At 39.2% G+C, this 12,837-nt stretch overlaps 1 protein-coding gene across 2 annotated transcripts in view; it reads right to left on the bottom strand.

The window, feature by feature from the left end:
- The window catches only part of LOC110858241 (ephrin-B2), a 103,656-nt gene that overhangs the window by 20,033 nt on the left and 70,786 nt on the right, over nucleotides 1-12,837 (bottom strand). For both annotated transcript variants that reach the window (XM_022106925.2, XM_022106923.2), the window contains one exon: nucleotides 3,898-4,033. In XM_022106925.2, coding sequence (XP_021962617.1) covers nucleotides 3,898-4,033 — 136 coding nt within the window. The remainder of the gene's footprint in view (nucleotides 1-3,897; nucleotides 4,034-12,837) is intronic.

The raw sequence follows: 12,837 nt of genomic DNA, 5'->3' as shown, positions 1-12,837 counted from the left end.
AATTTTGAAAAAGCATTCTTGTTTTTCTTCCTTACCATCCGACGCGAGATCGTTAGTAAAAACTCCCAGGAAAATCAACATTATAGATCTTGAGCCAGGTGAATATTGTCACTTTGGACTGCAACTCCAACTAAGTAAACTAACACCCCCTAAGTGTGAATTAAGTGCTTTTAACTTGCAATTTAGTGTTGATGGCTTGCCGATTGCTAAAAGTACAGGAAAACAATTTTGGCCAATTTTATGCTGTGTGGTTGAACTGGATCTAATTTTAGAAGTAGGGATATATTGCGGCAATGAAAAACCAAAAGCATCAAAGGATTTTTTAAGTGCATTTGTTGGAGAATTGAATGACTTGTGCGAAAATGGATTTAAATTTAATGGTAAAAGAATTGCAATTAAAATTCATTCCTTTATATGTGATGCTCCAGCACGTGCATTCATTTTAAATATTAAAGGACACACTGGTTATTTTGGATGCGGAAAATGTACCCAAGAAGGTGAATATATTGAAAGAAGAGTGACATTTCCTGAAGTTGATTGTGCCCCCCGAACAGATAAAAGTTTTAGAGAAAAACGTGACGAAGATCATCATCACTCTCCCAGCGAGTTGGAAGGGTTAAATATAAATTTGTTCAAGCAATTCCCATACGAATACATGCACTTAGTCTGCTTGGGTGTTGTTAGAAAGTTAGTGTTATTATGGTTTGGTGGAAATATAAACAAGTTTCGTTTATCTTGCAAGGAGAAACTCAATTTAACAAGAAAATTAATATGCCTAAAACCGTTCATTCCTTCCGAGTTTGCTCGTAAGCCAAGAGCAATTGAAGAGGTTAAAAGGTGGAAGGCTACGGAGTTACGACAATTTTTGTTATATTCTGGACCTGTAGTTTTAAAATCAACTCTCCCTAAAAAATATTATAACCACTTTATTTGCTTACATTTAGCAGTTAGAATTTTATGCTGCAAAACATTATATAAAACACTCAATTCTTATGCCCACTCACTACTAAAAACATTTGTCATTAAATTTTCGGAGCTGTATGGAGCCCAGCATATGTCATATAACGTCCATGGGCTGGTTCATTTGGCCGAAGACGCTTTGACACTGGGGCCGCTAGACAGTTTTAGTGCATTCAAATTCGAAGATCATTTGGGGTATCTGCAATCTCTTCTTAAAGGCAAAAGGTTTCCATTACAGCAAGTGCATAATAGAATTGTGGAAAAACGTAATATTGTGCAGTATCCGAGTTCATTAAAAACTAATAATACACAACTAATACTAAACAGTGCACACAGTGAATTAATTTGTGAAAAATTTAAAATTAAATTAAAATTGGGGGATAATATATGCGAATTAAAAAGTGGTGAATTAATAAAAATTACATCTTTTAATGTAATCGATAACAAACTGATGTGTAGGGGCAATGTGCTAAAAGTGGAGGAATCGTTATTTAAAGTGCCGGCAGACTCAAATATTGTTGGCGTGGTGTTGGCAGAACTGTCCCGTGTAACTAAAGAAATCCCAGTCAGTTTAATTTTTAGGAAGTGTGCAGCACTCCCGTTTTCTGGAAAATTTGCCATTTTTCCTCTCCTTCACTAAACTATAATTTCTATGAAGTCTGTAATGGGTGATTGCTCATTGGTTGAATTTAGTTTGCCATTTGTAGTGGTGGAGTTTGGCCACGATAAATCAGTCGGAATAGTTCATCAAAAATGGATAACGAAAATTGAAAAAGTCTTATATTGTTACTGGCCCCCCTTTTGGAAGGACAACAGAAAGCTAAAGAAGGGCGTTTTATCCGGTGAAGTCCCAAATCCAACCTCTTGGACACTTTACGAGGTGAAAGTGGTGAAAGGATATGGTAAGTTTGAACCACATAAGTAATTCATAATAGGTATGGAATTATAAAAATGCATACATAAGTACCTATCTAAGTATGATTCATATTTTACGAATTTATTTGTGTTTAGCAAACTTGAGAGTACTGAACGACACACAAGTTTTTAAATTATTTCTTTCTTTTACAGGGCTGTACGACGATGCCCATCAGAAGCTCGTCCGTCTGGAAAAAGGAGCTGAAACCAGTGCAGCCGAGGAGTCCAGAACCAAAGTACCACCAAAGCGAAAGAGAAGAATTTCTCAAACAAAAATCCAAAATAAATCATCCGACGAAGAAGGTGAAGATGCTGACATGGAGTGTGATAGTGATGATGGCTATCCAAAATTGGTTTTAGTGAGTAAATAATAGTGTAATTAAATCATCACTATTCTGCTAATAAAATCACACATTCGTTATTGTTTCTTAGGTCGATGCAAACCGTCGGCAGATAACCGCAGCAAAAAACGATGTGATGTCATCACAAAACTCAAGTGGTAACCAAATATTATGAATCTGTAACTTTTGGTAAAATGTAGTTTTAGTATTGGCGCTTAATTACATTTTATATAGAGATTTCTATGGCTCGAAAATCAATCACTCCAGTTCGTTCAGTAAATGAAGATCGAAGGGTCAATACGCCATCGTCGTCTCAGACTGTGAGCATAGGCCGCGCACGACTGATTGATTATGATGACAGTACTCTGACACATACTCAACCAACAGAAAGTGAGAAATTAAATATTGGTCGCTTATATATCTATATTTATTTATTTATACGAGTAATGGTGATATTTATTTTGTCGTTTCAGCTTTCGAAAAACAGATGATTCGTAAAGTCGACTTTCTAACAGCGAGCGTCCTACAGCTGAATGATTCGGTGCAGCTTCTACTTAATCGTCAAAACAATGCTTCTGGCATTTCTATTTCAGCTAGGACAAATCAGTTCAACTTCCCTATTGCTAACCTGGACGATTGGAAGACTTTAGAAGAGAATTTGAAACTTGGAGAGAGAAACGTGCAGCTTGGAGATGGAGATAAGCATATGCGAGTAAATGAAATAAAGGATGCGCTGGTACATTTAAATAAAAATATTTAAAATATTATATGAAGTATAATATTCATAATATATGTATTAAAATATCTAAGTGATCTTTGAATTCAATTTAGGTTCAAGAATTGTCTTTCGTTGGTGGACGGCGGACATCAGAAGCCGCCTACCGAGTCATGGCTGAACTAATGACTGATGCCATGATGACAACGTTTAGTTTTGTCGGAAAAACAGGAAAGCATGCAATTTGCAATTACCCGGAAATCCACTCGTCCGTCCTACGTAAGTTATTTATCACGAGGTATATAAATAATCAATATGCATGCACAACTAAGATTATCGTGTAACATTAAAGGTGCAGTTCGACTAATAATTCCTGCCTCAAGCAGCAAAGATACAGACGAAGCCATAAAGTATTATCTGAAGAAAGCTCCAGCGCGGATTGCAGCACAGAATGTAGGCTTATTTTACTCTTATCTTTCTTATTATATCAGAAAATATTATTAATTAATTATATGTTGCAGAAAAAAACCGTTCGAGACGTTCCATCGTAGAATAATCAAGTTTGGTAGTATTGATGTCATGCTTATTGCAATACAACTGTTATTTTTGGTACTACTAGATATAATAAAGTCCTTCGGGATCCAGACATTAAATAATTTCGTATTATTCCAAGGAGTTATTTATATTCATAATAAGTACGTACTAATGCCGAACAAAATAACGGGCCATATACGTTCTTATTCCATACAAAGGTCCCATCCAGGTACGGTCTATAGTACGTTGAAAGTGGCGACAAACCAACCTTACAGGGACGTACTCACAAGGTACGAAGAACGTACTTGTGATCGTCCTGACGTCCAGAGTTGCCCTTATTGGCACGTTCTAAGTACGTATGATGGTAGTTTGGGTACTGATCTACATCACTCGTCTATGCGCATTACTGAAGGAAGGCAAGAGGGTACTTACATTGTAGATGATATACTTCTCGGCATCTTCTTCGCTCGTTCCTGGTGCATACACTGGACAAATAATGTTCACCTGGTCGTAGGGGAGGTTGTCCCGGTTCACATCGATGATGTGGTCTGTATTGTCTATCCGGAATCTGTGATCAAAAAAATAAAAATACGTTATTACGAGTGATCCATTTTGTGCGTCACATCACAAACAATAAGACGCTCTGTAATGAATAATTTATTTCATCATCCTCGTCTTGACGGTAAATATTCTTGCTCTGTTTGTGGGGGTGGTTCTCCTACTTTAGCTTCACGAAATGAATCATGATAGTGATGATGATAACATTCTATAGGTCGTCGTCGTCATCATCATCGTGTCTCGTTACTTGGAGATCGTGGTTGCTCGAGGCAAAATTGTGAAAAAATGAACAGATCACAAGCAAAGCACAAGTTTTTGACTTGACACCGAAACCGGGATTGCTGATTATCATCATATATTTATCCCACATTTACTTCATGATGAAGTTGTCACGTTGTTCACAAGGCTAAAAAAAGTCATGTCCTCCATTCCCTTCCAGCAGCAGGTAGTCTCTCAAAACAGCAGCATTTTACCAGAGCCTTGTTACAACAAGACATTGTTTTCATCGTCTGGAAGTTGAGTTATTAAATCGGTTTGTTCGTTGAAATGAGAGGATTTATTATTATTTCCTTGTCCAATGAGCATCAAAGCTGAAGAAAGAAGAAGACAATAAAACATGGACAATTCTGTAGCATTTTATCCGAACAATCATATATGCGCTTCTCTCTCTCTCTTTCTTTCTCTGCGGTAATAATGACTCTTTGACAGGGGAATAAAGCACAGAAATTGAGGCGGAGACTTGGAGTGAACATACGATAACTATGCGTGAACAATACCACCAACCAACCAACCAATGGGAAATACGGTGTATTAATTAACCGTTTAAACGATAAGCAAGTGTGAACTGCATTTCTGATTAATTGTTGGGTGCAAGGTACCACTCTTAGAATCAGATAGACTTATAAAAATCTAGATCATCAACTCCACTTCTTCTGTAACGCGAGTTTAATTTAATCGTTGAAGGGAAAAAAATGAGAAGGAAGTTGATGGATGGATGATGGGGGGTTTGTTTGGGTTGGGCTTAATCCGTCCGTCTCTGTCTGTCTGCAGTCGTGGGAACAATAATAATGATACTAATAACTGGAAAAATATGTACAAATTTCGCATTTCTTTTCATTCGCAGACACTAAATTTAAAACAGCACGTCAAACCCAGCATACGCCATTTCTTGTTATCATCTCATCTTCCAACTGACTATGCAATCTTAATATTGCGCATCTCAATAAATCCTGATTTCGCAAATAACCAAGTCATTTCATTCCTATTGAGAATAAAATTCCCCAAATCTGCTCGATTATTTTGCTCGTTTTTCCAAATTAGATTCACCCCCTGAAGCGTTTTCTCACTTATTAGGAATAAGATTTCATCAAAAAATTAAGCAATTTGTTTTCTCAATCCGCCACAAAAACCACGGCGTCCTCACGTTCACGTTAAGGATGCGGTTTTCCGCTCGAGCAGTAAATTATTATCTTGTCTTAACCGCTGCCGTATTGTGTTGCGGTTTGTGCACTTTTACGTAAAATGTGAAACATTTGTTAAACGAGGTCTCTCCTTCAACGTTATGTAACTTTAGCAGCAGCCACAACAACGTTGCCATGGAAACGCGAGGATGGAAATATAATATAAGATTTCATATCATATCATATCGTTCCTTGCTTTTTTTCTCTCTCGCAACTTGGGAGAAAAGAATAGTGGTGGTGCCTGCAGGCCGTCATAATTACGAGTATGCCTTGATATCACACATCGCTACACCCGATACTGCACAAGCATTTCTAAGCTCTCAAGATACGTCCATATCTCTCTTTCTCGATAGGTATCTCCATGTGTCGAGGAGATCATTACCCTAATCAACCCGCCCGCCTCCTCCTCAAACCTAATCAAGAATATTCGAAACACGCAGATATAGCACATTGTCCGCGATCATGCTTCACTATACGGCTGACTTATTGATGATGATGATTACGACTAATCCATGATTCATTCCCAGGGTCCACATCAGCACCGCGTAAATTCATTAACGTATCTCTCCATCTTTATCATCGATTCCCAATTACAATACAATAATAGCGATGAAGCCCCTGTCAGGAGGAAACAATGCCTCGGCCTGTAAGTGCTTGGTGGTGGTGGTGATATTTAAAGTGCAAAACTCCATCTCACCAAGACGACCAAGTCAGCGTCCCCCACAGGTAACGGCTCCTCTCCTTGTTTATGATAATTATTATGTGTTCATCATCAGTCGTGGTCGGTCGTGTATGCCAACCAACCCACTTTTTTGTGCTCTAGACATAACGCAAGAGGGAATAATATTTCTTGTGGGAGACAAGTCAGTGAAAAACACATGTAGCCATTTCATTGTTGTTATTGTTGTTGCAAAATGTGTCCCACTGATGTGATGCGATGATGATGATGCCATCGACTGCTCAACTGGACACCTACCAACCGAGTGATGATTACAGAACAAAAGAAACTCTAGATCAGGATAGTAACGACGAACGACTGTGGAGAAAAATCACCACGATACGTTGATTTTCTTCCTGTCTCCAGGCACATCAGTCGTACCATTAGTATGATTATTGTTACATGTCCGTCAGTAGGAAAACAACGTGCGTGGAGGGTGCAAAAAAATGTACGGCTGCAAAGAAAGTCGTCCAGAGGAAGAGAAGAATAGTCGAGGTGTCGAATCGTCCACTATTGTGTCGACGCTCACATTACCGAGATGATGTTCATCATCACGACGATGGAATTATGAATTTACGCGTATGCATGTAAAACCCGGGGACTTTGAGAGAAATGGAGGCATGTCATCGTCACCGTCATCCAGCAGGATCGAGACAAGTGACCGTTCCGAAGAGAAGAGGATTCTTCGAGTAGAATATGCAAATGTGTGCAGTAATGGATGTCCGTCCATCACTTGGTCTTCTTGGTCTATCATATCGCACCGACCAAGAGAGAGGATTGAGGCTAAGATGGTGCAAGAAGTGGCTGACTGACTGCGGCAGGGGTAAAGGTCTGCTGCGTCTTCCATTAATAATTTAGGCCAGACCCCTACCGCGACCTGCTATACAGTTCCTTCCTTCTCATCTCTAAACAAGTTACCAAACTTTTTCGTCAACTTTTCTCTTTTCTTCCCCGTTTAGTCTCTTTTATCCTCCAGATTAGATTAGTATCCTTTCCGTCATGATGAGGATGGGATGCACTCATAATAAGTTTTCCAGAAGTAGTCTCACTCCTACTCCTCTTATTCTCATTCTGCCCCGATTAGAAGAATTAGCCAGCATCGCATCTCTCTCCGATCTGATCCCTTACACTCTTCTTCTGAGGAGACTGGACTATGCACTTTTCGAGTTTAGTTTCTCTTCCACTTCTTTCTTCTTATAATAATCTAATAATTTATGAGCCTCTCCATTTCACACTTTTCTGCTTCAAGTCAGCCCAGCGAGCCAGTGTGCCAAGCCAAGCCAAGAGAGAGAGCCTTCCAATTTCATTAGCATTCTCACTTTATTACCTTTTTACCACCACCACCACCACCTTACTTGACTGGCTTAACTAACTTACTACTATGCAGCACATTCTTACAATTACACAGTTGGATGAATTCTTCATATCCTTCCCCCCAAGTAGAAGAAGTACAAGAAGAAGAAGAGTCAGACGAGTTCCTTATACTTTACTTGGTTAACTTTAACTGCTTAACAAACCTTGTCACCCGTGGCGTTCATATTCCGCAAAAGAAATCCAATTTCTCAAATAGATTGGCTTTTTTCTCTCACTCTCCTCCATTATTTCACTACCAATCGTGGTACGACTTCAGACCGGTGTCCGACATATGTACGAACGACTCCTACTACCACGACGACGACTTCTTCTTCTTCTTGCATCATTTACGGCAATAATAACAAGAGTCAAACTTGTTTCACCCAAAATCTGGACCACTAAAAACTGGAGGCAGCTAATAAAAATTTTATTGCCTGTTTACCAAAGTTGAGAACATGGTGCAATTTTGTCACTCTTCGAATGTTTGCCATGCATGCAGTCAGTCGTGGTGCTTGCATTCTGCGCTAATCAACCTTTCAACTTGACACCTTCAGCGTTCCTTCCTCCTCATCGTCGTCGTCGTATCTTATCATAATAACTGCCTTTACACACTCCTTCTTAAGCCAGACACTTCTTGGCCTGTATAATATTTATGTCATGACGGAATTACCAGCCGAGCTGTGGTTTGGTTTTCTGTATCTTTGTTGATGGGATTCTAATTCAACCCTTAACCTCACCACCACTCCGAGAAGAAGTGCATAAGAGTCACATTTTCGACGTTTAGTTAATTCTCGTATCGTCATTACTTCTCACTCACCCTCCGACAACGTTATGCTTGCCTCATATTTAGTTGGTCCCTTAATTCGTTCCCATCATCGTACAAACACATATTCTTATCAGCTGAATGTGTCAAGTTTTCCCCTGTCTTGTGCCCCGTGTGACTTGGCATGTGCTGTGTGCACAATGATGGGTCTTCCCGTATGCATATTCATTGTAAAAAGCTACTTAGCCCTCAACACGAGTAACACCTCTTCTTACTTGAACACAACTTTCTTTCAACTTTTGATTCTGACGAGTAATGTCTGTCTCACTTGAATTGTGAGCTGAGCGGATTAAATTTACACAAAGGGAAGAAAGACTGCCATTATGGGGAGTTCTTCTCGGCTCTATGGCATTAACACATTTCTGACACTGGCGATATAGTCATGCATATTATTTGTAGGAATAATAATGATAATGATAATAATATGTCTTCAGAAAGGGTGACATCATCTCATCACCCGCACCCAACGTTTCCCAATCTTCCTCTCTCTCAGGTAAGCAATGCCTTTACCTACGAATCCATCTCTCTCATGTCTGATTTGATTTGGAGGAAGGAGCAGATGATGTCTTCCCAAAAAATAAAAATAATACAATGCAGCACAACCCCCACCAAACACAATGCTTCCACCACCACCAGCACTACTGCTCCTGATAAATAAGGACGAACTACCTCTGAAAAGAATGGACCAGATGAGCGAGGGGGTGCGGACTACGGAAATGATTGATAAGTTTTCATCACTGGAGATGAAAATGCACCACCCTCACCACGACACGAATAAAAAGGATTACATACAATTACTTTCCTTACATATTTCGAAATAGGATTGGTTCGTTCCAGTTGATGGGAATGATGCGGGGATTGATTTCCTAAATTATGCTATATTTCCATCCATTCTATTTTATTCCGTTCTGCGAGCTAATTTCCAGTTTCAATTTCACCAGAGGAGAATACTTACTTATTGCTTGCATAATATGGTTTGAAAAGGAAATTGAATCGTACATAGACAAAAATAGTGTACGAGAGAGGATTTCCACAAGAATCCAATCAAATTAAGGTTTTCATTTCATCATTATTATTGAATCTGCTACGGGAAGGAAAAGGAAAGGCTTATATATTTATCGTCATGTAGCCATCCCGTGCCAGATGGGATGACGATCCAGACTTCATTTTATTCAGAGATACTTATTTTGTTTTGGGCCATGCATTCAGAGTTTTGTTACATTTACACCCGGTTTCATTCATTGATGATTCATTAGGGTGGCAGTGGCAGTGGTGAAACAATTGAGGGAAACAAGAATTAAGAGAGACGCTATATTCATCATGATTGAGCATTATGTACAAAAGGGTGGAGTACGTACGTACGTGTATATGTAAAACGGATTTGTGCGAGGAAAAGGTTACTCAACTTGTTAAGGATATAAAAAAAACTTCTCCAAATTTTATAGGCCTCACAAATCTTTAATCAAGTCCACACCCAAATCACAAAGTCAATAATTAAGCTTGTACACAAATTAAGAGAACCTCAATTTAGAAAAAGGTGTATAAATATTCTTCCAGAAAATGGGATGATTTTCAGTTTCAGTACCCGTCGTCCAGCTCACTCATGGATGGAGAAAGGTCTGAGAAAGGTCACTGGATAACACAATCGGCCCACCTTTTCCCTCCCATGATTTGCATGCCAATGATACGAATCACCCACATCAAAAGTACCATAATCACGAGAAATTGGCCATCATATCTCAATACAAAAAAAGTCATATTTTCCTCAAAAACTGCCTCTAAAAAACAGAGGGATACATAATATACATATTCATCCGCTTTTTTATGTACCCCTTCCCTAATAAAATAATGACTACCCTTCAGATTTTGGGAGACATTATCAAAAAACAACAATGCACCACAAGAAAGAACCACAAAACCCGACACGTTATTACTTGTGCCCACCTAAATATACAAGAAAAAAGAATGGTTTTTGTCTGTGTGTGTGTGTGATAATGTAAAAGGTGAGCCGTAAACTGACCACCAATAATTATGGAATACTTCATCATCATGATTCAGGCGAGATTGGAGTTAAAATGCTTTAAAATAATAATAAAAAATCGAGAAATATCTCCACTTTTTTTGCCAGCCTTAAAACTCTTAACTCATCTGCTTTATAATCTCTCCCTTTGAGGGAGGAGGAGGCGTGAGAACGTCTGAGATGAGAGCTGGTATAGTTGGATTGGATAATGTAGGCCTGGATGATGATGGTGATGGGCTGACCCCATATCTCACCCCGCTATATAGGCAACAATAAAGAAGAAGAATCATCATCTAATATGTAAATTCGTCCCAACACGACCACCACCTCCGGAATAATTACCCACCTCAGCTCAGCACACGCTTGTAAAAACTTAACCATCTCTCTCGAAATGCAAGTTTGTATGTATGTAATCTGCTCTTTTGTTTGGATGGAAACCCAGGACGAGATCCGTTCTCACAAATTTCTTCATCTTTTCCCAATAATAATTGAGGGATGGATGGACGGATGGATTATTTCACGAGGATATAAGCGAGTGATGATCATGATGTGAAGGAGTTAATAACAGCAGAGGAGATGAAATGATGGGATGATGCGTGCACACGGTTTTGGGTATGTGGGCAACGAGTAGATCTATGTACGAACATATGTACAAGGACTTGGTATCATTTTCCATACCAATTCCCGTGTCCAAGGGCGTATTTTTAATTTTAAGGCTTGACTTTGGCTCTATCGCACATTAAACTTAATTCATCTCTCGCTCGGCTCTAACTCTCCATCGGGAAAGGTACACGGGAAAGGAATGGCCTGGAGAAATTAGGGCTGGGCTGAAATCCCATTTCCGTGAATTATTCGCTAAAATGTTGGCCACTTGCCATACCAGCAACCACATCATCAGAGGGCGAGCTAGCAACCACACTCACTAAACTAATGCTTATCATAATGTAGTAATGACCAGTGGGCAGGGTGGATGGGACTCTTCTGGTCGAAAGGTGTTGGTCTCATCTCAAATCATAATAGCCCCAAAACTATTTCAAATATGGCAATAAACAAAAAAGGACTATGGATCCTCCTCTTCTTTTCTGGGTAATTAATGCACATAATTAATTACCCAGGAGGAAGAGAGAGTCACCATGAGTCATTTTACCACATAGACCACGCCATTACCCATAATTGTTGCCAATAGGCAACGGAACAATAAACCGTGGGGTGTGGGGTGTTACTTATTGGCGGAAGAAGGAATGCTGCCCCTTCATATGTACTTTTCACTGTGGGCAGTGGTGCTTAGTTAGTTAGTATTTACGTATAGTTGCATAATTGTGTGTGAACTTTATTCTTCGCACATATTGGCACCTGCCTTTGGATAACTAGGCGCGTATACCCTTTGCAAATTCTTTTCTTCCAAACACAATATTCCTCGCATTATTCAAACTAATTCAATGTTATTCATTAGAAACTAACTACTACACATTTCGTCTGTTTCTCCGACTAGCCACCACCAAATCTGAATACGATTTTCAGAAATAAAACCAACCACAAAAAAAGTTGGACCATGTCTAATAATTTTTTCTTCTTTCTCTCTCTCTCCTCAAACTCACTCCTTTGCAGGAAGAATTCTTTTAATTCCAAAGACAAAAGGCACTCTTATTCTCTATTCGCTTCCATAGAATTCGAAATTCAAGTGGTTCTTGTTAATGCCATACTTCCAATTCGACTTCTCTCTCTAGTATTTAGTATAAAGTGGAATCTATCTGATATGCCCTGATCAAGATCTTCTCCTCTGGGTTGGGTTGAACATAGCGCATACTTGGGAATTTAGGAGTTTGCATTCATTTATTTATTTGCATTACGTTGCACTTTACTTATTCGATTCTCTCCTCCCGTATTCACCCTTTTGGCAGGTGACTCCAAAAAGAAGGAAGACGAAGGCGAAGAACAACAAGCAACGAGAAGAAAGAGATAGAGACGACGGAGGATGTAAAAAAAAAAGAGCTCGATCTGCCCGGACTGGACAAGACAAAAGGCTCTGGGAGTAATTATAGGAGAAAATAAATAGCAATGAAACCAAGGAAGGAAGAAGAAGAACGAACCGCAGTCTATTCACGATCTCTCAACTTTTTCTCTCAACAACTAAACAACAACAACAAGGTACACACACATTTTATTTCTAAAGACGGATCGCCTCATCCTCCAAGTTAGCATTTTCTTCTCCAATCGAACAAATCTGAAGCAAAACCTCATCATCATCATCATCATCACCAATATCATCTCTTCCCTCTTCTAGTAGTGTGTGTGAATAGCTTGTCTCGAATTCTCGATAAAAAGTGGGAGTTAAGTCGAGAATTAGGCAAGTGTAGACGACCACGATGAAACAAAAACACGGCAAAATACTCTCGAGATCTTCCTTAATTTCCATGAAAATTTGATTAAACGCCTCCTT

The sequence above is a fragment of the Folsomia candida genome, unplaced genomic scaffold (assembly GCF_002217175.1).
Source record: "Folsomia candida strain VU population unplaced genomic scaffold, ASM221717v1 Fcan01_Sc020, whole genome shotgun sequence".
NCBI classification, from domain to species: Eukaryota; Metazoa; Arthropoda; class Collembola; order Entomobryomorpha; family Isotomidae; genus Folsomia; species Folsomia candida.
This window is presented reverse-complemented; position numbering and strand designations above follow the sequence as displayed.